Source organism: Schistocerca nitens, chromosome 1 (genome assembly GCF_023898315.1).
Source record: "Schistocerca nitens isolate TAMUIC-IGC-003100 chromosome 1, iqSchNite1.1, whole genome shotgun sequence".
Lineage (NCBI taxonomy): Eukaryota > Metazoa > Arthropoda > Insecta > Orthoptera > Acrididae > Schistocerca > Schistocerca nitens.
The window spans coordinates 1005572525-1005595777 of record NC_064614.1 but is presented as its reverse complement, the minus strand read 5'-3'; the positions used below and the strand labels follow the sequence as shown (position 1 = coordinate 1005595777).

The 23253-nt window shown below is 45.4% G+C and overlaps 1 protein-coding gene across 1 annotated transcript in view; it reads left to right on the top strand.

Annotated features, from left to right (window-relative positions):
* The first annotated feature begins 1968 nt into the window (after positions 1 to 1968).
* LOC126218956 (alpha-1B adrenergic receptor-like) overlaps positions 1969 to 23253 on the top strand; it is a 147751-nt gene continuing 126466 nt past the window's right edge. Inside the window, exon 1 of the mRNA XM_049942131.1 lies at positions 1969 to 2197. Coding sequence (XP_049798088.1) covers positions 1969 to 2197 — 229 coding nt within the window. The remainder of the gene's footprint in view (positions 2198 to 23253) is intronic.

Below are 23253 nucleotides of genomic sequence, written 5' to 3'. Positions count from 1 at the left end.
TCTGGTCCGGTAGAGGGGGGTAGCGTGCTCGCGCTGCTCCGTGCTCGCACCTTGCTGCTCACAGCTTGCTCCGCGAGCACGTATGTTGTGAAGCCCTGCACTAAACCTATATCTGGTCTTATAGTCTGGTGTGCGATTTCGTATGACAGCAGAAGCTCTCTCGACTGCTAATTTGTATGTCAGTCTGGTGATTCGATCTGTTGTGCTACCATTCATGAACAGCATTTCAGAGGGTGCTTACCAACAGGGTAACGGCGCCCAACATTCTATGTGGAGTGTCGACATGTTGGCTTGGCCATCTCGATCACCAGATCTGCCTCCAGTTGAGTACATATGGGACGTCACTGGACGACAAAAATGGTTCAAATGGTTCTAAGCACTATGGGACAACATCTGAGGCCATCAGTCCCCTAGACTTAGAAGTACTTAAACCTAAGTAACCTAAGAACATCACACATATCCGTGCCCCCTGCAGGATTGGAACCTGCTACCGTAGCAGCCGCGTGGTTCCGGATTGAAGCGCCTAGACCGGACGACACTCCAGCGTCATCCACAACCAGCATTAACCGTCCCTCTAGTGACCGAACAAGTGCAACAGGATGGAACTCCATGCCAGAAACTGACATCCGGCACCTGTACAATACAATCCATACACGTCTGCATGCTTGCATTCAACATTCTGGCGGTTGGTAATGTACCAGCATTTCAGTTTTTCGATGGCATATCTCACTCTTACATTGATATGTGATTTTGCAACGGTAATGATATTGTTACCTAGACTAATATATTCCCGAAATTTCATAACTCTACATTATTTATTTTTTCGTCTTGCGTTCTTCTTCCGTCATTACAGTTAGTTTTCGATTTGTTTTACATGTCATGCCATTCACTCCATGATTGCAACTGCAAGGATGACGAACATCGACACCATTGACAAAAGAAACGTGTGAATATCCTCGACTGTATCAGAGTCAGGATGTCAAATTAAACGCCTTTCAGCCGTCAATTTTCAACATTATTTTATTGGGCAACCAGTTTCAGGGTTTTACTACGCCTTCTTCAGGCCCCTGACGGACGTATAGAGATAATCTTCCTCGCTTGTGTCAGACCCCTGCAGCTGAGTGGTCATGGGCTGCACGGCTAGTCCCGGCGGAGGTGCGTGGGTGTGTGTGTTTGTCCGTAGGATAATTCAGGTTAAGTAGTGTGTAAGCTTAGGGACTGATGACCTTAGCAGTTAAGTCAACCCTCTCCCTCTCCCCTTAATATTATAAAGATAGATGAGTCTGAAGTATCTTTCTTACTACAGGCGCGGTAGCTCAGCGTGCTCGGTCAGAGGGTTAGCTGCCCTCTGCAATAATAATAATAAAAAAACTGAGTTAATGGATCAACGAGGAACTAAAAAACGGGTGTCTTGCGAAGTCCGCCCCACCAGATGCAACGAACTAAAACGAACAAAATGATAAAATGAGATTTTAAAAAAAGTGGTCAGCGTGACCGAATGTCAACCCTAAGGTTCCGGGTTCGATTCCCGGCTGGGTCGGAGATTTTCTCCGCTCAAGGACTGGGTGTTGTGTTGTCCTGATCATCATCATTTCATCCCCATCGACGCCCTTGTCGCCGAAGTGGCGTCAAATCGAAAGACTTGCACCCAGCGAACGGTCTACCCAGCAGGAGGCCCTAGTCATACGACATTTTTTTTTTACCTCGCTTGTGATCAAAACAGGGGCCAGCAGTACTGGTATCAGTAGATATCTGTTGCAGCGACCACTTCAACCATCACCTGCCGCCTAAGATGGCGTAGTAAACCGCTGAAACTGGTTACCCAATAAAATAAGGTTGAAAATTGACGGCTGCAAGGCGTTTAATTTGACATCCTCTATCGACCAGCCGAGTCCCGCAACCATCGCTGAAAAGATGGGCATACAGAGAGTATCAGAGTCATTCCCAGTCTCCTTACAGGTAACAGCAATGTGGGTAGTTGGCACTCCGTATGGGGGGTGCAGCAGTGCCTCGTCTACCGTCGATGACTGCGTGTTGCAGGAGGGCGGCGAGTCGTGGCAGGAGGCTGGCCGCCGCCTCACGCTGTACGGACGCGCCGCCAAGTTCCGGCGCCAGAAGAAGGCCGCCAAGACGCTCGGCATCGTCGTGGGCGGCTTCCTGCTCTGCTGGTTCCCCTTCTTCCTCATCCTGCCCATCGGTGAGTATCTAGCAATCGAGTACCGGACACCTACGATTTCGACAGCTGCTGTACAATCGTGTCACGATACACTGATGGGAATGGAATGTGTTATACCATCAAACTCCAGTCTTCGACACATAACGGACGTTAAACTTACCAAAAATGTCCACTTTCAGTTTATTTTTTATTTATTAGTAATGCGCATGGACAACAAGTTTCCATTTTCAACGCATCCGAAGTGTCCGAAAAATAGTTAAATGTTTGACGCGACCTTCTCTACAGTCCACTTTTTGAAGTAATACTTCAATAATATCTCGGTGAACAATTCCATGTCTTACTTTGAAGAAATACATCTGGAACGCCGTAGTACATGCTCTTTGGTTGTAAGATCATTCTGTTCTGTATGTTAGAAACAGTAACAAACCAGCTGCTTTGTTTATGCCCTGAAACCAAGTTTTCGTTTTCATGTGCTACGGTTAGCAGAGTTGCAACTTATGATGCAGCTCTTGTATTTAATGATGAGGACGTAGGGAGGATGAAGGTATTATAGAGAATGGGCTTTAACGTTGGAAAATTCACTCAAGACATCTTGGGGAAAATACATTAACAGTGACTCTCTCCATCTGAGAAATCGGTTGAAGAGGTGCTAAAGGAAAGGAGACAGGAAACAAGAAACCAGAAGAGAAGCCCTAAGGACAACACTCAGTACAAATCTGGGGCTTTCGAAAGAGGTGACATGGGAAAAATTTTGGCTAAACTTTAAATTGCATTTCCTGACAATTATGATTGTTTAAAGTTTATGTACCTTTCTCACAGAATCTACGTAGGTTGTAATCATGAAATTTTGTACACTTATTTCTACAAATCCAGTAAACGTGGTCTCAAGAGTAAATTTCGAAATTCTGAGTGTAAGATAAGATATGAGGCAAAGTACTTGGAATTTTGCAAGAATATTATATTACAGTTGCAGAATTATAATTTAAAAAATTATTGAAATTCTCATATTCCATATATCCGAAAAATCTCATCAGAGAAGGTTAGTATGTGCAAAGAGATTAGAAAGAGAAAACTTTGTAGAACACGTTTGAATAGTTTCCAACAAAAACGTACATATACGATTTTTTTTAAAAATAAAACTGTTAAATGTATATAATCCGAGGAACATAACAGTAAATGCGTTATTTTCATGTAAAGATGGCACAAAATTTCATTGCCATATTTTCAAAACAGTCGATTTGCTGCATCTTTTAAACAGTATGTGTTTCTTATGAACGTCCCCCCTTAAACTTCAGAACTTACGTTCACCTTCTACATCAATGTGAGATGTGATTCCTCGTGCATGAATAAACTCGTGTGTTCATTGGAGAATGGAAACAAACGGTCTTGTGATACCGCTTAACTCTGGCTATAGACCATGCAAGTCCATGTTGTTCGTGGTGTCGTATCAGTGATAAAGACGCATGACAACTATAAATCTCAATTCAGCTTCCAGTAATCAGTTTTCGATGGTTCTGGCTGTAACAAATTCTCATATTTCAACTGTTGTAATCCATCTGTTCGTCAGGGTCAGATGAACAATATTACGATCTTGTAGTGGCGTATCCCTTTCTCATGTCGACTCTCATTGTCCGGAGTCCATTCGTCACCATTCGTACTTCAGTCATTGTACTATAGCCAACTATTCGTGTGATGTATGAGTGCGATGCTCCCATGTCCCTCATCCCAGTGATTCTGAAAGATGACGATAAGCTCCACTTGCTAGGTATACCGATTTCCCATCTCCATCAGATAAGTTGCAGTAACGTTAAAAACACCCAACAGGCATTATGTACTCACTTCAGTATCACCTGCATTAACGAGTGACATTTTAGTCAATACCAACAACCCTCCAAATCTTTAAAGAATAGATCTCTCGTGTAGACAAAAGGTTCAAACATCTCATTAAGAATGAGTTAAAGTGTTAAATGTTTGACGTTAAGCATGTAAGTTAGGAAAAGTTTATAAAAGATTTAAAATTATGTTTAGAGTTTGTTGGAAGTCGCTATGTGCTCTCATTACCAACTACTGAAAGTAACAGAAGTGAGAGTTCCAGATAACCAAGCGGTTGGAAAGAAATAGCATTTGTGGTGCGGGTCGGACGAAGCGTAAGTCATGTATGATAAGATAGTTTCCAGGCAATAGTTGGCGCAGGGGAAACAGTACAGAACGCTAATGGGAGGCTCGTGGGGTCGAATCCATTAGCGGAAACCTAATTATTTTCAGTTGTTGTGTTACTTACACTGCAAATAATCCAAGATAACGCTCAATACATTGTGCTTATTAATATTTTCATAAAAAGCATGAAAAGAAAAGGCAGAAGAAAATTTGGCTTACCAATAAATTTCGAGTAATAGATTTTAAGGCGTACACGAGAAATTTGTTTATGCAAGGTATTTGCTAATTGCCGTTACAAGATTTTAGGATTTGTAAAGCGGAATGATTACATAATAGTTTGAGTAGGGATCGATGTCTGTAAACGTCATCCAACGACGCTACACAGCGTCAAAGTTATAAAAGTCGATTTCTGTAAATGTATGTATTCAGGGTGATCGTTAATAAAACCGACAAACTGCAGGGACGGATTCATGTCTGGAAATGCGGCAGAAATCGTTCGACGAACATGTGTCTGGAAACAGACAGGGAAGCAGCAGTTTTCGGCAAGCTGCACAGTTTGTAGAGGCCACAATTTTACAATTACATGGACATTTTAATGTTTCTAATCAAAAACAAACCTTGTTTACACTCATAAAAGGTTATCTCGTTGATGAGTTTGGCCGTAAATCACGCCCATTGCATCATTTTGGCAAATAATGGCGAGGGTTGCTTCTGATTTACAGTGGAATGTATTTTCATGCAGCCTCCTGGGCGTGTAATTTCTTTTTCTCTCTCAACGAGATAAAAGCAGGTTTCGTGCTTTCTGATCAAATTCTTTAGGTGAGGATAAAAGTAGATATCGCAGGGTTGCCAATCGGTGTGCGTTTGGGGGTGGGGCGATCACTTTAATATTGCACGATTGCAGTTTCTCTCGTACGCAATATTAAGCATTATCTCAGTTTATTTTGTGTGAGTACCGTAAAAACTCAAAAGAAAATAAAGATTCCGCACAGGAACGCAAATCCACATCCCTCGATCTGCACTCTTTCCGCTACACCGACCACTGCCTGGAAACTCTATGAAAATAAATGTCTCATCATCTCCCGTCACGACCCGGAAATACTACGAGTATTTATTCTAAATGCTTGGCCATCTGGAGCTCCCACTTCTGTCACCTATATTTCTGGCCAAGATCTGGGTATGCCATAAATGTGGAGGAAATGGGTGGTAACGAATAGGCGCAGTACCTTTGTAAGTGCCCTCGTTCTCAAATGCTGGACGAAAGTAGTCTCAACAGTTTTTGCACCATGACCATGCTATCTCAAGATACACTATGTGATCAAAAATATCCGGACTCCCCCAAAAACATACGTTTTCTTATGTTGTGCTGCCATTTACTGCCAGGTACTCCATATCAGAAACCTCAGTAGTCATTAGACAGAAAGCAGAAATGGGCGCTCCGCAGAACTCACGGACTTCGAACGTGGTCAGGTGATTGGGTGTCACTTGTGTCATACGTCTGTACGTGAGATTTCCACACTCCTAAACATCCATAGGTCCACTGTTTCCGATGTGATAGTAAAGTGGAAACGCGAAGGGCTTCCTACAACACAAACGAGTACCCATCACGTACGTACTGCTTCCCATGTAGAGCATAGTTCATTGGGCCAAGCAGATGGAAGTCGGAAGATGAGAGACCCGGGCTGTAGGGAAGATGAGTATGTGAAACATGTTACCGGCAAGAAACAATCAATGCCTTACCTGCGCTATAGCAATGGAGATGCTATCGAAGGCAGTGCTACCAAAGCAGAATTACTAAACACAGCCTTCCGAGATGCCTTCACAAAAGAGACGAAGTAAATATTCCAGAATTCAAATCAAGAACAGCTGGCAATATGAGTAACGTAGAAGTAAATATCCTCACAGTAGCGAAGCAACTTAAAATACTTAATAAAAGCAAGTCTTCTGGTCCAGAATGTATACCAATTAGGTTCCTTTCAGAGTATACTGATGCATTAGCTCTGCACTTACCAATCATATAAACCGTTCGCTCGACGAAAGATCCGTTCCCAAAGACTGGAAAGTTGCACAGGTCACACCAATATTCAAGAAATGTAGTAGGAGTTATCCACTTAATTTCAGGCCCATATCATTAACGTCGATATGCAGCAGGATTTTGGAACATATATTGTGTTCGAACATTATGAATTACCTCGAAGAAAACTGTCTATTAACACACAATCAACATGGGTGTAGAAAAGAACGTTCTCATGAAACACAATTGGCTCTTTATTCGCATGAAGTGTTGAGTGCTATTGACAAGGGATTTCAGATCGAGTCGATATTTCTGGAAGACTTTTGACACTGTACCAACCAAGTGGCTTGTAGTGAAATTACGTGCTTATGGAATATCGTCTCAGTTATGTTAACTCGATTTGTAATTTCCTGTCAGAGAGGTCACAGTTCGGAGTAATTGACGGAAAGTCATCGAGTGAAACAGAAGTGATTTCTGGCGTTCCCCAGGGTAGCGTTATAGGCCCTTTGCTGTTGCTTATCTATATAAACGATTTGGGAGACAATCTGAGCAGCCATTTTAGGTTATTTGCAGATGACGCTGTCGTTTATCGACTAATAAAGTCATCAGAAGATCAAAACAAATTGCAAAACGATTTAGAAAAGATACCTGAATGAATGGTGTGAAAATTGGCTGTTGACCCTAAATAACGAAAAGTGTGAGGTCAACCACATGACTGCTGAAAGGAATTCGTTAAACTTCGGTTACACGATAAATCAATCAGATCTAAAGGCCGTAAATTGAACTAAATACCTAGGAATTACAATTACGAATAACTTAAATTGGAAGGAACACATAGAAAATGTTATGTTGACGGCTAACCAAAGACTGCGTTTTATTGGCAGGACACTTAGAAAATGTAACAGATCTACTAAGGAGACTGCCTACACTGTGCTTGCCGTCCACTTTTTAGAATACTGCTGCGCGGTGTGTTATCCTTATCAGATAGAACTGACGGAGTACATCGAAAAAGCTCAAAGGAGGGAAGCACGTTTTGTATTATAACTAAATAATGGAGAGAGTGTTACTGAAATGATACAGGATTTGGACTGGACATCATAAAAGAAAGGCGTTTTTCGTAGCGACGGAATCTTCTCACGAAATTCCAATCACCAACTTTCTCCTCCGAAAGGGAAAATATTGTGTTGACACCGACCTACATAGGGAGGAACGATCACCACGATAAAATAAGGGAAATCAGAGCTTGTACGGAGAGATATAGGTGTTCGTTCTTGGCCGCGCGGGGTAGACGCGCGGTCTTGGTCGCCTTGTCACAGTCCCCCCGTCGGAGGTTGAAGCCCTCTCACGGACATGGGTGTGTGTGTTGTCCATAGCGTCAGTTAGTTTAAGTTAGGTTAAGTAGTGTGTAGGCTTAGGGACCGATGACCTCAGCAGTTTGGTCCCATAAGACCTTACCACAAATTACCAAAATTTCGTTCTTTCGACGCGCTATATGAGATTGGAATAATAGAGAAATGTGAAGGTGGTTCGATGAACACTCTGCCAGACACTTAAATGTGATTTACAGAGTATTCCTGTAGAAGTAGATGTAGAACAGTCCAATGAAGCTTTGTGAGCTCCTCTCGATTGCGCTGATTTATTTCAGACGTTTCATTATTATGGAGAAGTTAGTTTGCATTATTGTGGCGACGAACACTTTGGAGTCGTTTGTTCAATTGCCCAACGGTAGCACAGTATACTTCGGAGCTGTTCGTTATACCATGAGTGAGGTCATCAAAAGGAATAACCCCTTCATAGCCACAGAAGATGGTCGCCATTACTTTACCGGCTGAGGGTGCAGCTTTGAACCTCTTCTTCGGAGGACGGGTGGTGAGGCGCCATTGCATGGATTGCCGTTTTCTTTTCTCTTTGAACTTACTATTCCATGTTCCATCGCCTGTGAGATGTTCGACAGAAAGTTCTCACGATCAGCTTCGTGATGCGCAAGCAATTCCACACACATGGTATGTCATTGATTTTTATAGTCTTGTGTTGGTGGGTGAGGAACCAAGCCGGTGCACACATTTGAGAAATACAACTCGTTGATGAGTGTGTCAGCATTACCAACAGAGACGTCCAGTCCAGCAGCGAGGTGTTTGATTGTGATCCGTCGATCACTTAGAATGAGAGTGGCCGCACGTTCTAACATTGCGAGAGTCCAAGCTGTGTTCGACCGGCCGGCACGCGAGAAATGGGACAGATTTGGCGCCCTTATTGCGTTGATGACGCCTCACCCAATGACTCACCCCGTTTGTATTCACTGCCGGATCCCGTACACATTCTGTAAGCCCATATGAATATCTATGATGCTCTCGATTCACCGCCAAAAGAAACTCATAGTCCTCTGCTTGGAAGACACCTTCGTTACAAAAATGGCTCTAAGCACTATGGGACTTAACATCTGTGGTCATCAGTCCCCTAGAACTTAGAACTACTTAAACCTAACTAACCTAAGGACATCACACACATCCATGCCCGAGGCAGGATTCGAACCTGCGGCCGCAGCAGTCGCGCGGTTCCCGACTGCGCGCCTAGAACCGCTAGACCACCGCGGCCGGCCCTTCGTTACAGAGGTCATGTTGAAGGCAACGTATGGCGACGCCACCTATATGAATTTTATGAAACCGTAGGACGTGAAGCAAGAAAATTCGATAATGTCCTCAATAAATTCAGCATTTTTCGACCCAAATTGGCCGAGAGAAAAAAAAATATGTTGCGTTACTTAATGAACGTCCCTCACAGAAGCAGATTCTCACCCCAAGGGCAAGAAGGTGCCCGTGAAGCTCTGTGCGTTCCACTTTTTGACAAGTCCGTAGGTAGAACGAGATTTCCTTCCACCGGAAGTCTTATGCCGCCATTGCTGATGATTTTTATTCAAAATTTCAGTGGTGGCGGATATCGAACCTGGAACCCAGGACATTTTGATTGCTTGTCAATTACGTTTCCTCTTCCCTGGAGTTGTGGGACTGCATGGTTGAGACGTGTATTGGCACGATAATCAGCGGTCGGGCAAATTCTGCTGAAGAAAACTAACATCACTGATCTAGGTTGTGTGTCAAGTGCTCAGTTTCCCATCTTGTTGGCGCACAACGCTGCTGTGACATTTGTGGTGTTGTTGCTAGGGTATACATCAAATTTATTACATGACGGCAGTTGTGTACTGCACAGTTGTCTCTAAAACAGTTCTACACAGTTCTGTTGTAATCTCGTAGGAATATGTGCGAGACATAATATATAGGTAGCGGCCATCAGTTGACTGTGTTGAACATGGGTGAACACTACAAGGCGCGTCTTTGTGTCTCACGGCAGCAGTTGAACGTTCGGATGACGTCACTGTCGTGTACGAAAATTTGGCGGGAAGCTTCCCGAGCTGGCGACCCTAAATTGCTGCAAAGTGGACACAGTCTAAGGTCAAAATGAAACATGTTGTAAGAGAGAATAGTGCACAAAAGCCACATTGCCCGGTTCAGGAGTAGAGACAAAGCATGCTCTACTGATATGCACAGAGAAAGCAGGCTTAGTGGTCGTGAGAGAGAGAGAGAGAGAGAGAGAGAGAGAGAGAGAGAGAGAAATTGCGTTTGTTTGGGCACAAAAGGCAGTAAATTTCTCTCTGTCTCGCACTATTCCTGTGACTTTTTCCAGTGCTTGCCCTGCACCCACGTGCTCTGCGTCGGCCTAACTGGCAGCATGTGCTTGGTTGCTTGGTTGATTTGGGGAGAGGGGACCAAACAGCGACGTCGTCAGTCCCATCGGATTAGGGATGGAACCACCGCGGCATTTGCATGAAGCGATGGAGGGAATTCACGGAAAACTTAAATCAGGATGGCCAGACGCAGGTTTGAACCGTCGTCCTCACGAATGCGAGTCCACTGTGCTAACCACTCCGCCACCTTGCTCGGCCAACCACATAAGAGCGAACAAGAGGTTTTGTCCGTCACGAAGTTCTGTATATGGTGCGCTTTAGTGTAGCTAGCTTCTGGTTATGAGGATGATGCTAAGTGGACCGTATATTGTGTCTATGGATGCTGGTTTTCTGTTTGTTGGAAAAAATGTCATTTTCCTTTATTATTATTATTATGTTAAGAACATTTATTTGGCTTTCTTTGACACTCGGAAAAGAAATAGAATACCAAATAAATTTTGTTGAGATAACGTTAGGAATATTTATAACCGTTGATTATATTTGTTAAGAATGCATAGTCATAGTGTGAAAGCTATGCTAATGGAAGCATAAATTAACTGCATTCTACATCGTTATTCCGATGTTCCTTAACACAGGTATCTGTTTATTTTGCACAGTCATTGCAAAGCTTAGTTCTCATTTACTTTACACTACAAGGATAGCATGCAACATTCTGCCGTTCCACGTAAATTATGCTCCTGAACATATATTCTACAATTCAGAGTGGTTTACTGCAGCGACCATTACGTAGATACTACAAAGAGACCTAACAGAGAAATGCTGGGGGGAGAGAAGGAAGGTAGAATTAATGGATTAATGTGAGATTGTAGGGAGTCGTTCGCTGCTTCTGAGAAAGAAACCTGAAACAGGTAACGACGTCTAATACCAGCATTTCTGGGCGGAATATTCTTTCTTTCAGATATTAACAGTCTCCCACCGAGGAACTGAGATAATTCTGCTCTTGAATTACCTTTAAAATTTGTTATCAATCGTTTCAGGAAGTACTGAAGTGCGTATTCTTTATGTAAAGCGTCTTCATGAGGTACACTTTCTGGTTACGTGGAAAAAAGAAACTCAAGCCTGGTAAATATTAACTAAACGCTTATTAATAAATTATAAAAACAAAATACGAGCTCTGGAATATCAGTAAGTTAGTGACAAGTTAAATGCAATTAGTCTATGTCCTGCGACACGTGTGGAATTGATAGACTAGATTAAAAAAGAAAAAGAGAAATGACCGTATGGCATTGTTGGCCGGGATGCCCCACGCCGGAAAATTCGGCAGCCGAGTGCAAGTCTTATTACAGTCGACGCCACATTGGGCGACTTGCGTGACGGTGATAAAGCTGAAATGATGATGAGGACAACACAACGCCGAGTCTAAGAGCGGAGAAAATCTCCAACCCGGCCGGGAATCGAACCCGGGCCTCCTGCGTGGGAGACAAGCACTTTATCAGTCAGCTAAGCAGGCGGACTTAAAAAAAAATACACGTAATAGAAATGAAAAAAAGTCACAGGTGAAAGAAAAAACGGGAGTTGATCAGTCCTGACCTTTCAAGCCTCTGTTAGAGGGTGCAAGTCCTACTGTCCGGAGGTTACACGCTAAGCAGTTGGGAGATCGCCAAGAAAAAGCTTCCGCAGGCCACTAGCATGACCAAATTTTCCTGTGGCTTAGGGTGCGTTGAAGGTTTTGCATTTTCAAAATATAACCAGACAGTCTGTTGACCGTATGCGAAAACTTTCGTTCGTGTTTTCTATAGATAATGTCCCTTCCCCAACGTAGCAGAAATTTACGGGATCTTGGATCGCTACAATGAAAAGTAAGTGTGTTGGTTCAGCAGTGTGACATGAATGAAATAATTAAGTGCCTTTGTTGAGACAAAACTGCACAGTTACATTTTGATATAGACACTGTCAAACTTCGTGCTGTAGCTCTTGTCATACAAGAAATTGTTATATACAATTGTCAGTACGGAATCGCGTGTTTAATCGGTAGATCCCAGCTATCACCTCAGATGTTCGTAACCAACATGGTGGTGAACCCTTACTTATACATATTACCGGTTACTTCGTTAAACATTCATGTGGTGACGTAGCTGCTCTAAATGACTGATAATCTATAAATCCATGAAATCCATTCTGGCGTGACAGCATGTAGAGTGCGCGTTTCGTTCGCCACGGCGCTAGGAGGGGGAGGGTGGCGAGCCCATCATCCCGGCCGCCTTTGATCCCCGGGCGAGATCCCTAGCACTCAGTCTGATAGCAGGCTGAGTGGACCTGTGGCCTTCTGGAAGGACCGGGACGAGCCAAAATACCCCCTCCTACACAAGGCTTTCAGGTCAGGAATCCGGCACTCTACCCGCTAAGCCACCAGACCACCTCTCGTAATCTGCGAAAAATATGACATTAACCATATTCGTTCAGTATCAAAATATCTGAGGAAGGACCAATTGCAATCGTAGGCCAAGAATTAAATTTACCGATTCAGGACGGCTACTCTTCAACCGCTGAAGGCTGAGCTAACTACTAAATTTACCTCCAACAATCTGTTCTCTACCTCACATAAAATTTCCTTTGTCTGAGTGTAATAAGTAACATTTTTTTGAAGATATGTATTTCGTAATTTTTTTAGAATAGAACTAGAAAATTTGCACGATTTTTAACTGAGTGTCTTATTCTGGTCTTATCAAAGCCACAGTTCAAAAGGTTTCCACGACATATTTCTCTCTCCACGAGCATATCTTCCTCGGACATCTACAGTTCGCTCCTCAGAGGATCTAAACAAATATCGACGCGGTTACCAGCCCCTCCCGCCCATGAAGATCATTATCAACACCCAGCTTTCAGAGTTAGCGTTACCAATACCGGACTTCTCCTGACCTGGAATGCGCTTTTTGCCAATCCTAGTCTGCTTTTCATCTTCCCCTTGCTCCGTCTTTCATGAGTTATTTTGTTACCTAACGCAATTTCTTTAACCTTATCTACTTCGTGATCACCAATTCTGATGTTAATTTTCTCGTTGTTCTCATTTCTGCTACTTCTCATTCTTCGTTCTGCTACAATTCTTTCTTCGTTTTACTCTCAATCCACATTCTACACGCATTAGACGGGTCATTCCATTCAAAGACCCTATAATTCTTCTTCACTTTCACTGCGGGTAGCAATGTCATCAGCGAATATTATCACTGATATCCTTTCACGTCTGCAGCTCGTGGCCTAGTGGCTAGCGTTGCTGCATCTGGATCACGGGGTCTCGGGTTCGATCCCTAGTCGGGTTGGGGATTTTGTCTGGCCGGGGACTGGGTGTTTGTGTTGTTTTCATCATCATTGTCAGTCCGGCTCCCGCAGCCGAGCGTAGCAGACGTGCAGTATGTGCTCTCCACCGTCAGCGCGGGCCCCCTCGCCTTGTTTACTTTCTTCGGCCGACACTAATGTGACGCCGTAGCGCTACAAGACCATGGCAAACCAATGCAGAAGATCAACCTTAAAATTCTCATTTCGGAACGACTTTACCCGACCAAAGGCGCTCGAAGTCGAACGCTTTTTAAAAGAGGAAGCCAAGATCCCGGCTGCCGACATTTTCGGCATTCACTTTTCGATCGTCAGTAGCACGGTCTACGTAAAATTCATAAACGAAGCTACATGCGACAAGGTGCTTCGTGAGACGAAACAAGAATTCCGCTTGTGCCACGCAGACGGAAATGTTGGCAACGTCGAGGTCGGCCATGCCGCAATGGGACTGCGGACTATACGCATATTCGTACTTCCATTTGAACTCGCTGCAGCAGACGTTGTGGCGGCGCTCCTCCCCTACGGCACGGTAAAAGAATGCGTGGCTGAAAAATGGACCCAATTTTAGACGTATCCAGTGCTCAATGGAGTTCGCCAAGTGCGCATTGACCTCCAACGACACGTGCCATCCTATCTACAGATAGGAGGGTGCCGGGCCATAGTTATTTATGACTGCCAGCCGAAGACGTGTTCCGGATGCGGCAAGGAACGTCACCTTCGTTCCGAATGCCTCCAGCGTCGGATCACACAATTCCCATCGACTGACGTTGCACCTCCACCGACGATTCTCCCCGTGAATTGCGCGGAGGCGCTCACGACGTTCTTAACAAAACAGACACAGCCGACTGATTTAGCGGTACAGGAGTCACCTTCATGGACAGAAACCTGGATGATCCACCAGCCTGGCCAGCGGTGGAAATAGTACTACGACTCTGGAGCTACCGAACGCGACAGACATTGACGACAGCACGATGGAAATTGATTCCCTTATTGTACCGACCGGAGCATTTGTTCCGGCGGGGCGTGAGTCAGTGCCGTCTCCTGACAATGAAGGCCACGTACGGAAACAGCGATCACCGAAACGCCGAAAGCGCCGTAGTCGGGCCGTGTCGGAACACGGCGGTTCACATTCGGCCGGGGAAGAACAACTGGCCACTCAAGAAGCCAACCGCGAGACTGAGGCCGTTTCCAGTGACTCTAACCTTGCAGAACAGTCAGAGAAACATGCAGCGTTCGTTTATCAGCCCATTGACATAAACAGTGAGCAGCGGGAAGGTACAAGTGCAGGCAGCGAAGTCGCCCGGTCCCTTACTACCAAACATTCCGAGCCTATGGAACATGAACAGACATCCGCGCCCGCTTCGTGGGCCGAGGACGTCGAGACACAAGATCCCGATCCGGGGCCAGCTGAGGCGCCGCCGGATCATGCAGCGTAAGCAGCACAAGGAGGACCGCGTTCGACTGGGGGTGACATAACTTCCGATGTTCACTTCTTTCCAACATCGACATGGATAACCCCGCCCAACCAACGCGTTGCCAGGCTTACTGCCTGGTGACAATGAATATCAACATGATAAATTCTCCTGTCAAGATCCAACTTTTGAAAGTTACAATACGAGCCATGGGAGTTGATTTTGCTTTCCTACAAGAAGTGAAAATGACCGCACTCCCGAACTTTTATGGTTACGCCACATTTGTGACGCCCGGTGGCCCTACAGACACCAGAGTGGCAATATTAGTGCGTGATGTTATTGAAGTTACTGACGTCACGAATCTTCCCTCTTCGCGAGGAATAGCACTTACGGCGCTCAACACCAGATTAATTAATGTTTACGAACAGTCGGGTACCACCAGACGTCACGACCGTGCCAGATTCTACTCCACTGATGTCACCCCCCTTTTCCTTGGACGGTAGGACAACAGCGTCTTCGCCGGCGATTTTAATTGCGTGCTGCACCCCAAGGACCAAATCCCACACTACATGCCCTACCCGGAACTGGGTGCGATGATCCAAGAACTTCACTTGTGCGACACGTGGGAAAAAGTCCACGGTAATCGCTCTGGCCACACTCATCTTACCAGTCATTCGGCCAGCCGATTTGATCGCATATATGTGTCTCAAGACCTCACACAAGGAGTGGTACCGCCGAACAGTGGCCTCAGGCCTGTTCCGATCATAGTGCCTATATCTACACTAAACATCTACGCCCCCAGCAAGTCTGGCGCAGCAATGGGATTTTGGAAGCTTAACATAACTCACCTCCAGGACCTGGATTGCCGTCGGCAAGCTGAAGCAACGTGGACTGACTGTGAACGCCGCCACCCACGATACACCTCGACCCTGGAGTGGTGGCTCCTCTGTGCCAAACCAGCAATCCGCAGGACACTTACGCGGTTTGGCAAGTTAAAACAATAATTAACAATAATTACCAAAAAATAACAACAATTAACAACAAACATATACTAACCAAAATTATTGTTTTACCGCAAAATTCGACGGACCTGCACTGCATTGTGCATAACAAGGACTTTGTTCGAACTGTGACGCATGTGTAATGTAGTCGGCAACCTGTTACCACAGGTGCAAATACAGGTGTGTCAAGTATACGTGTACCTCAAACATCTCTGCCACAGAAGGTCAAACAGCACAAACAGATCACGTGACATGTATCATTAACAGAATAAACAAAACAATAAATAAAATTGTTAACAACAAATAACATTAACAACAATTTACAAAAAAAAACAAAAAACACATGTCACGTGTATAATATTAATGTTTGAGGTCACGTGACCACCTCAGACAATATACAAAACAATTGAGGATGTGGAAATGACTACATCTGCTGCAGACAAGAAGAAGAACACAATTAAATCTGTCGCCGCACACTCGCTTCTAGATGGACCAGCTGTATTTTGTGGATGTAGACTGAACTTCAGCATTGATCTGAATGATACATTTTCACATGGCAATGGTTGGTTAACTGTTGCTATTGTACGAGGTGGTACAGGTGTACCCAATGTATCTGGCCTGGAAAGCTTCGTAGACAGAGATATCATAGCCTACAGAACATATCACGTGACTGAAAATGCAAATAAAGACTTTGGCAAATCCTCATATATGTCACCCTCACCCTTCTTCCTTTCTACTCGTAATAGACGTAAGATATCTGTAAATGAAACTGTATTTATTTGACTGCGTGGCATCGACAGACCCTCGATTTTTACTACGCGGCACTCAGGGATCTCGACGCCTTACCCCATTCCCCGGAGAGACAACATGACCAAAGCAGAATCAAGACTCACATACTATCATTGACGAAGCGCCGACTAGAAGGTGCCGTAGTCCGCTCACGACGGCACGACCGAACGGCTGCAGAGGAACCCACTATGCACCACGTTGTGGCGGATAAGCGCCGACATCGCCAACAATCACGCAACTCAAGAAACAAGACGGTCGCTTCTGTACGACCCAAGCAACCATAATAAAGGCGGTGGAGGATCATTTTCGTCATCTTTACCAGGAAAGAACAGTAGATGACGACGCCACTACTGAAGTGTTACAGCAGGTAACACGTACTATCGACGAGGCTACTGTGAATGCACTAACAGAGGAAGTCTCACTCGAAGAAGTCGAAGATGCTGTGGACAAAGGTGCGGCCAATAAGTCTCCTGGGCCTGATGGATTGCCCATCGAATTCTAAAGGACATTCCGTGACATCATGATGCCTCATTGGGTTATAATGTTCCGCGAGCTTATGTCTCCAGACTGCGTTGTGCCGCCAGCGTTTGTAGAAGGACTTCTCATACCGGTACACAAGCCAGGTGGAGGGTGATCAATTAACGACTATCGGCCGCTTACAATGCGGAACGCCGATTACAAGATTTTCGCCAGGCTTATGGCGGGCCGCGTTAAGACGACTTTGCCGATGATTCTCACCCCAGAACAGACGTCGGAGGGGGAGAAGCCAACATACACGTGGCCACCGGTGACTGCAGGGACTTAATAGTGATCGCCTCTGCGTGCCGTCGGAGAGCGGCGATCGTCTCCATCTATTTCAACTGCGCCTTTGATAGAGTGCACCATAGCTTCCTCCTACGAGTGATGGACCGTATGGGAGTCCCCCCGGGCCTCATTGATACCCTCTGGCGTCTTTGGACCGCAGCCAAATCACACTTCCAGGTCAATGGAAGGACGGTAGGACCAGTACCCATTAAGAAGTCTCTACAACAGGGTTGTCCCCTTTCTACCTACCTTCATGCAATCGCATTCGAGCCACTCGTAGGGGGCCTTAACCACCGCCTATCTGGCATCACGCTGCGGGACGTCACCTTTCGCTATAGGGCATACGCTGACGACCTGCTACTGCTGGTTCGTTCCAATGACAAAGTCCAAAGCGCATTAACCTGGATCGAGCGATACGGACAGGCTGCAGGCAGTCTTCTGAACATCAAGTCGGCGGCGGCGTTGGATATTGGGCGTGGTCTCGGACCGGAAGCTCTCGCTCCCCTCCCACCAGATTCTGATCTGCGATATTTGGAAATCAGGTTCACGAAGGATGTACGTAAAACAGCTGCAGCAAACTACCGACGGTTACTACAGATCATAGGCGCAACGCGTTGAATATTTGAACATCTACGTGGCATCAAAACTCAACCATGTGGCACAAGTCCTCCCATTACCGCTGCAGATTGGTCGCCGGCTTCAGGCGGCCTTCAGTTACTACGTTCCCGCAGGTCATATATTTAAAGTAAGACACGATACTCTTACCCTCCCAGTGCCCAAAGGGGGGCTGGGATTGGTCAACGTCAGGGCGAGAGCAACTGCCCTTTACACAAGCAACATGAGGAAATGTTGAAAAAGTCAACGTACCTCTCTCACGCGTCGTTTACTACAGGTCTGATGCCAGTCTCTAACGTCCCGCCGGTGTTGGTTGCGCACGTCGCACCACAGCTCTCCCATGTGTCGACCTTCATTCTTGATTACAGCTCCTCCCCGCCACACGTCCACCAAAGGCGAAAGATTTTTATACCAACCTTCTGCGGGCTGTTCCCCATAACGTGGTGGACAACAAGTACCCTACGGTTCACTGGCCAAGAGTGTGGAAAACGATACACCACAGCTCTCTGACATCCACAGTGCGTTCGAAGTGGTAACAGTTCGCCAGCAAAAAATATGCCACACGACAGCGACTTCACGCTATTGGACAAGCAGTCTCACCTTATTGCCCAGATTGTCACTCTTCGATACCGATGAACATCGTTTTACATGCCAATCGTCGTCCGGAGTTTGGCGACTAACACAGAAGGTATTGGCTTGTTACCTCCGGTTCACGCCTGATATGATTGACCCTCACATCCTACTCTGTCCAGATGAATCTTACTTTCCCGCCGCAAAATATCATGCGCTTACATGGTTCAAAGGAATTACAGTCGCCTGTATCTTTAGCGACGGAGAGAAAGAGCAGCTTGATTACTGGTGGTTCCTCCAAAATGCTCACAATGCCCTCGAACGTACACAGAGATACCGTAAGTTCTTCGCAAATTATTTACGCAGCGTTTTCGTTAACCCCCCACTCAGCTGGGAGTGCCAAGCTGCGGTTAATGTTCTGTGCCGCATCACACTAACGGCTGAACGTCCTGCCTTGTCAGCCATGAGAGAAGGAAGAGACAGGCTACTGCAAGGATTGCAGTTTTCCTGTTAGGCACTAGCAAAGCAGAATGCCTCCGTTGCAGCTACCCTTCAAAGGCGCTGTTGGAGATATCAGATAACGATGGCGAAGCACCAAGTGGAACCAGTTACATTTATTGAAGAACTTTTTACCTGAAATTGCATCAGAGATTTAGGTTTTTATTTTTTTGTTTACTTTTTGAATGACACCTTTGTTGTTGTAACACTGTTACTAGAATTCTCATTTGTACACGTTTCCTAAATGTAATCATTTAAAAAACAATAAATAAATACATACATAAATAGAAAAAAATTAAAAATAAAAAAATTAGGGAATAGTTAGGGGCAACGCCACATTGGAAGCGTGTATTCGTCATCGCCATACTGGCGTATCACCCGGTCTGATGGTGTGGGGTGCCAATGGTTACACGGCTTGGTCACCTGTTGTTCGCTTTGACGGCACTTTGAACAGTGGACGTTACAATGCAGATGTGTTACGACCCGTGGCTCTACCCTTCATTCGATCCCTGCGAAACCCTACATTTCAGCAGGATAATGCACGACCACATGTTGCAGGTCAGATCTCTCACCAATTGAAAACGTCTGGTCAATTTTGGCCGAGCAACTGGCTCGGTACAATACGCCAGTCACTACCCACGATGAACTGTGGTATCGTGTTGAAGCTGCATGGACAGCTGTACCTGTACACGCCATCCAAGCTGTGTCTGACTCAATACCCAGGCGTATCAAGGCCCTTATTATTGCCAGAGGTGGTTGTTCTGGGTACTGATTCCTCAGGATCTATGCACCCAAATTGCGTGAAAATGTAATCACATGTCAGTTCTAGTATATTTGTCCAACGAATACCCGTTTATCATCTGCATTTTTTCTTGGTGTAGCAATTTTAATGGCCAGTAGTGTAAATACTTCGCATCAACGGGGCCGGGACAGGACTCGTACTTCTTAATACCATTAGTGATGTCGCAGACTACGTGCCTTTTCTGCAGGCGCGAAAAGCTCACATCACCGCCATAGCTGACGGGATATCCTCACGCCGTCTATGTCATGGGACCAGTAGAGATCGGAAGGGAAATATTCGATACCTCTTAGCAGTATCGATATCTGCACTCTTTCAACTTAACAGTACGTTTGTACAGTGCCATAAACAAGGAATGAGTTTATATTATCTATGTAATAGGTGACAGGTTACCTAGAAGAGAATTCCGTGATAGCCACTTCCGCTTTATCACGAATTTTCGAAAGCCGTCGGCCTCCCATTTCCTCTGGTAGTTTGAGAGAACGTTTCTGTGGCGACGTCCACGGTTCATAACTACTGCCTACGTGTGCGACGCTATCCAGCACACGAGGATGCGCCCGCAAGTCTAACTCGCTCAAAGCCGAGCCTGACGGAGGGCCGAGTAGGAGTCCGCGCCTCTCCGACGCCGCGTTATCAATGGCGGCCCTTTGATGTTCTGCAGAGCACCGCCGCCTCTGTTTCAGAGTAATTACTGTGCTAGCGACGACAGCACGCTCCGCCTTTGTCGGACGTCAGATCGCTCTTCACTGGTAATGGATGCCGGCCAACAAGGCAACACGTGTGTCGATTCACCACCTAACGTCGTTTTCTGTGCGCCATCAAAAGAGTGATTAACTTTAGGGCGTCTAAGTTTGACACTGGAGTCCTTTAATAGAGCGAGTGGTCCTGAAAGCTAAAGGTCTGCGTAAATACAGGAACCGTCAAAAACAACGATGTCATTGCTCCCTCGACTGGAAACTGGAATGGAGAGTGGAATTTCTAGCTTAAGTTGCAGAGTCGCGCTGTCTGCGTTTTCCCTCTACAGTGCGGCCGCACTCAGTCGCTGTCAGGACGCAAGCGATGCGTGCAGAGTTGCGCATTAGCCGACACCTGGTAGGAATGCTCGGATGGCCGCATACGCTAAGGACAGTACCTCGGTCGTGGCCATGAGCTTGCGGCGCTGCGTGTAGTTATCCGAAGATTTTATTTTTGTCTTGAAAGGACCGTGCTCGAACAATAGCTCCTGAAGTAGGCTTCGTTATTTTTCTTCATCTGAACAACAGCGTAAGTGAACTGTTTTGCAATACATAAGATTAATTTACCTGTAGAATATCTGGAACCAGCGACTTTCCTTTATTCTGTGATAATTAGTCTTTACAATTTTTCAGAGCTTTTTAAGCGGTTTTGGTGACAAGTTTTCCATTGAATAAAATTTAATATCTTTTGTCATTTTCAGTGTTGTCATGTTCAGTCTCAAGATTGGCTTAATATGGCTGTCTACGCTACTGTGTCCTGCACCTTTCACAATTACAGCAACCTAAATCCATTATAACCCGCTTACTGCTCTGAAACCTTGGTCTCGCTCTACAGTATTTACCCCTAACACATCTCTCCATTGCCAAACTGACGATTCGTTCATGCCTCAGAATGAGTCCTATAAATAGGTCCCTTCTTTCACTCAAGTTGTGTAACAAATTTCTTTCTATGTTTACCTGATATGTTTATTCTGTGCAGGAGGCAGTCTATAATTTTGTGTTGCAGTCTTCTTTTGAAAAAGAATTTATTTGTGAAGATCGCTATGTTAACACATTTACTGGAATATTAGTTTCGAAAATATGTGTAGCCATCCGCAGATCTGTACAGAGAAAATATGCCGAGGTTACAGGCCTACATTGAAACAGTGAAAATGTCGTAGGGCATACACAACAGTTCAGCGACAAAAATCACAAACCCATACAACCAGTCAATCGTAATTACATCATACAATGCTTACACCACTCTGTCACATGAGGACTATACAATATGCTGTAAAATAACAACTCTTACAAAATTCTGCTCATATGGATGGACACAGTCCAAAGTCAGCAAATAATAATGAATACCTCAATAAACAAAAATTTTAAATAAAAGCAGACCATAAAATAGTCGAAGCAATACAATAACGTGCCAAGTGTTGTATCACAAAATAAGTACAACTCGTACGTGACTTCTCTGTTACTTGATGTAATTACCAGTGCCCGGTTTTATGGACATGCAATTTTTATCATTGAGCTGTTATGTATGCTCTATTGCATTTTCAATTTTTTACTGCAAGCCTGTAACCTCGGCAACTTCCCTTTATTAAATCTGAGGATGGCAGTACACATTACCAACACTAGTAACCCGGTAACTATGTTAAAACAGTGATCTTAGGATACAAAAATTGGTTTTCAAAAGAAGATTGCAATACAGACTTCATTTTTCCCCCAGTTTAGTACCTCCTCATTAGTTGCACGATGTACCCATGTAATTTTCAACATTCATCTGTAAGGCCACATTTCAGAAGCTTTTATTCTCTTCTTGTCTGAACTGTTTATCTCCCACGTGTCGATTCAGCTCACAGCTACGCTGTAGACGTCTTCAGAAAATACTTTCCCAGACTTTAATTTATACTCGTTGTTAAAAAGTTTCTGTTTTTCAAAAACGATTTTCTTTCCATTACCAGTTTTCATTTTACACTCCTGGAAATGGAAAAAAGAACACATTGACACCGGTGTGTCAGACCCACCATACTTGCTCCGGACACTGCGAGAGGGCTGTACAAGCAATGATCACACGCACGGCACAGCGGACACACCAGGAACCGCGGTGTTGGCCGTCGAATGGCGCTAGCTGCGCAGCATTTGTGCACCGCCGCCGTCAGTGTCAGCCAGTTTGCCGTGGCATACGGAGCTCCATCGCAGTCTTTAACACTGGTAGCATGCCGCGACAGCGTGGACGTGAACCGTATGTGCAGTTGACGGACTTTGAGCGAGGGCGTATAGTGGGCATGCGGGAGGCCGGGTGGACGTACCGCCGAATTGCTCAACACGTGGGGCGTGAGGTCTCCACAGTACATCTATGTTGTCGCCAGTGGTCGGCGGAAGGTGCACGTGCCCGTCGACCTGGGACCGTACCGCAGCGACGCACGGATGCACACCAAGACCGTAGGATCCTACTCAGTGCCGTAGGGGACCGCACCGCCACTTCCCAGCAAATTAGGGACACTGTTGCTCCTGGGGTATCGGCGAGGACCATTCGCAACCGTCTCCATGAAGCTGGGCTACGGTCCCGCACACCGTTAGGCCGTCTTCCGCTCACGCCCCAACATCGTGCAGCCCGCCTCCAGTGGTGTCGCGACAGGCGTGAATGGAGGGACGAATGGAGACGTGTCGTCTTCAGCGATGAG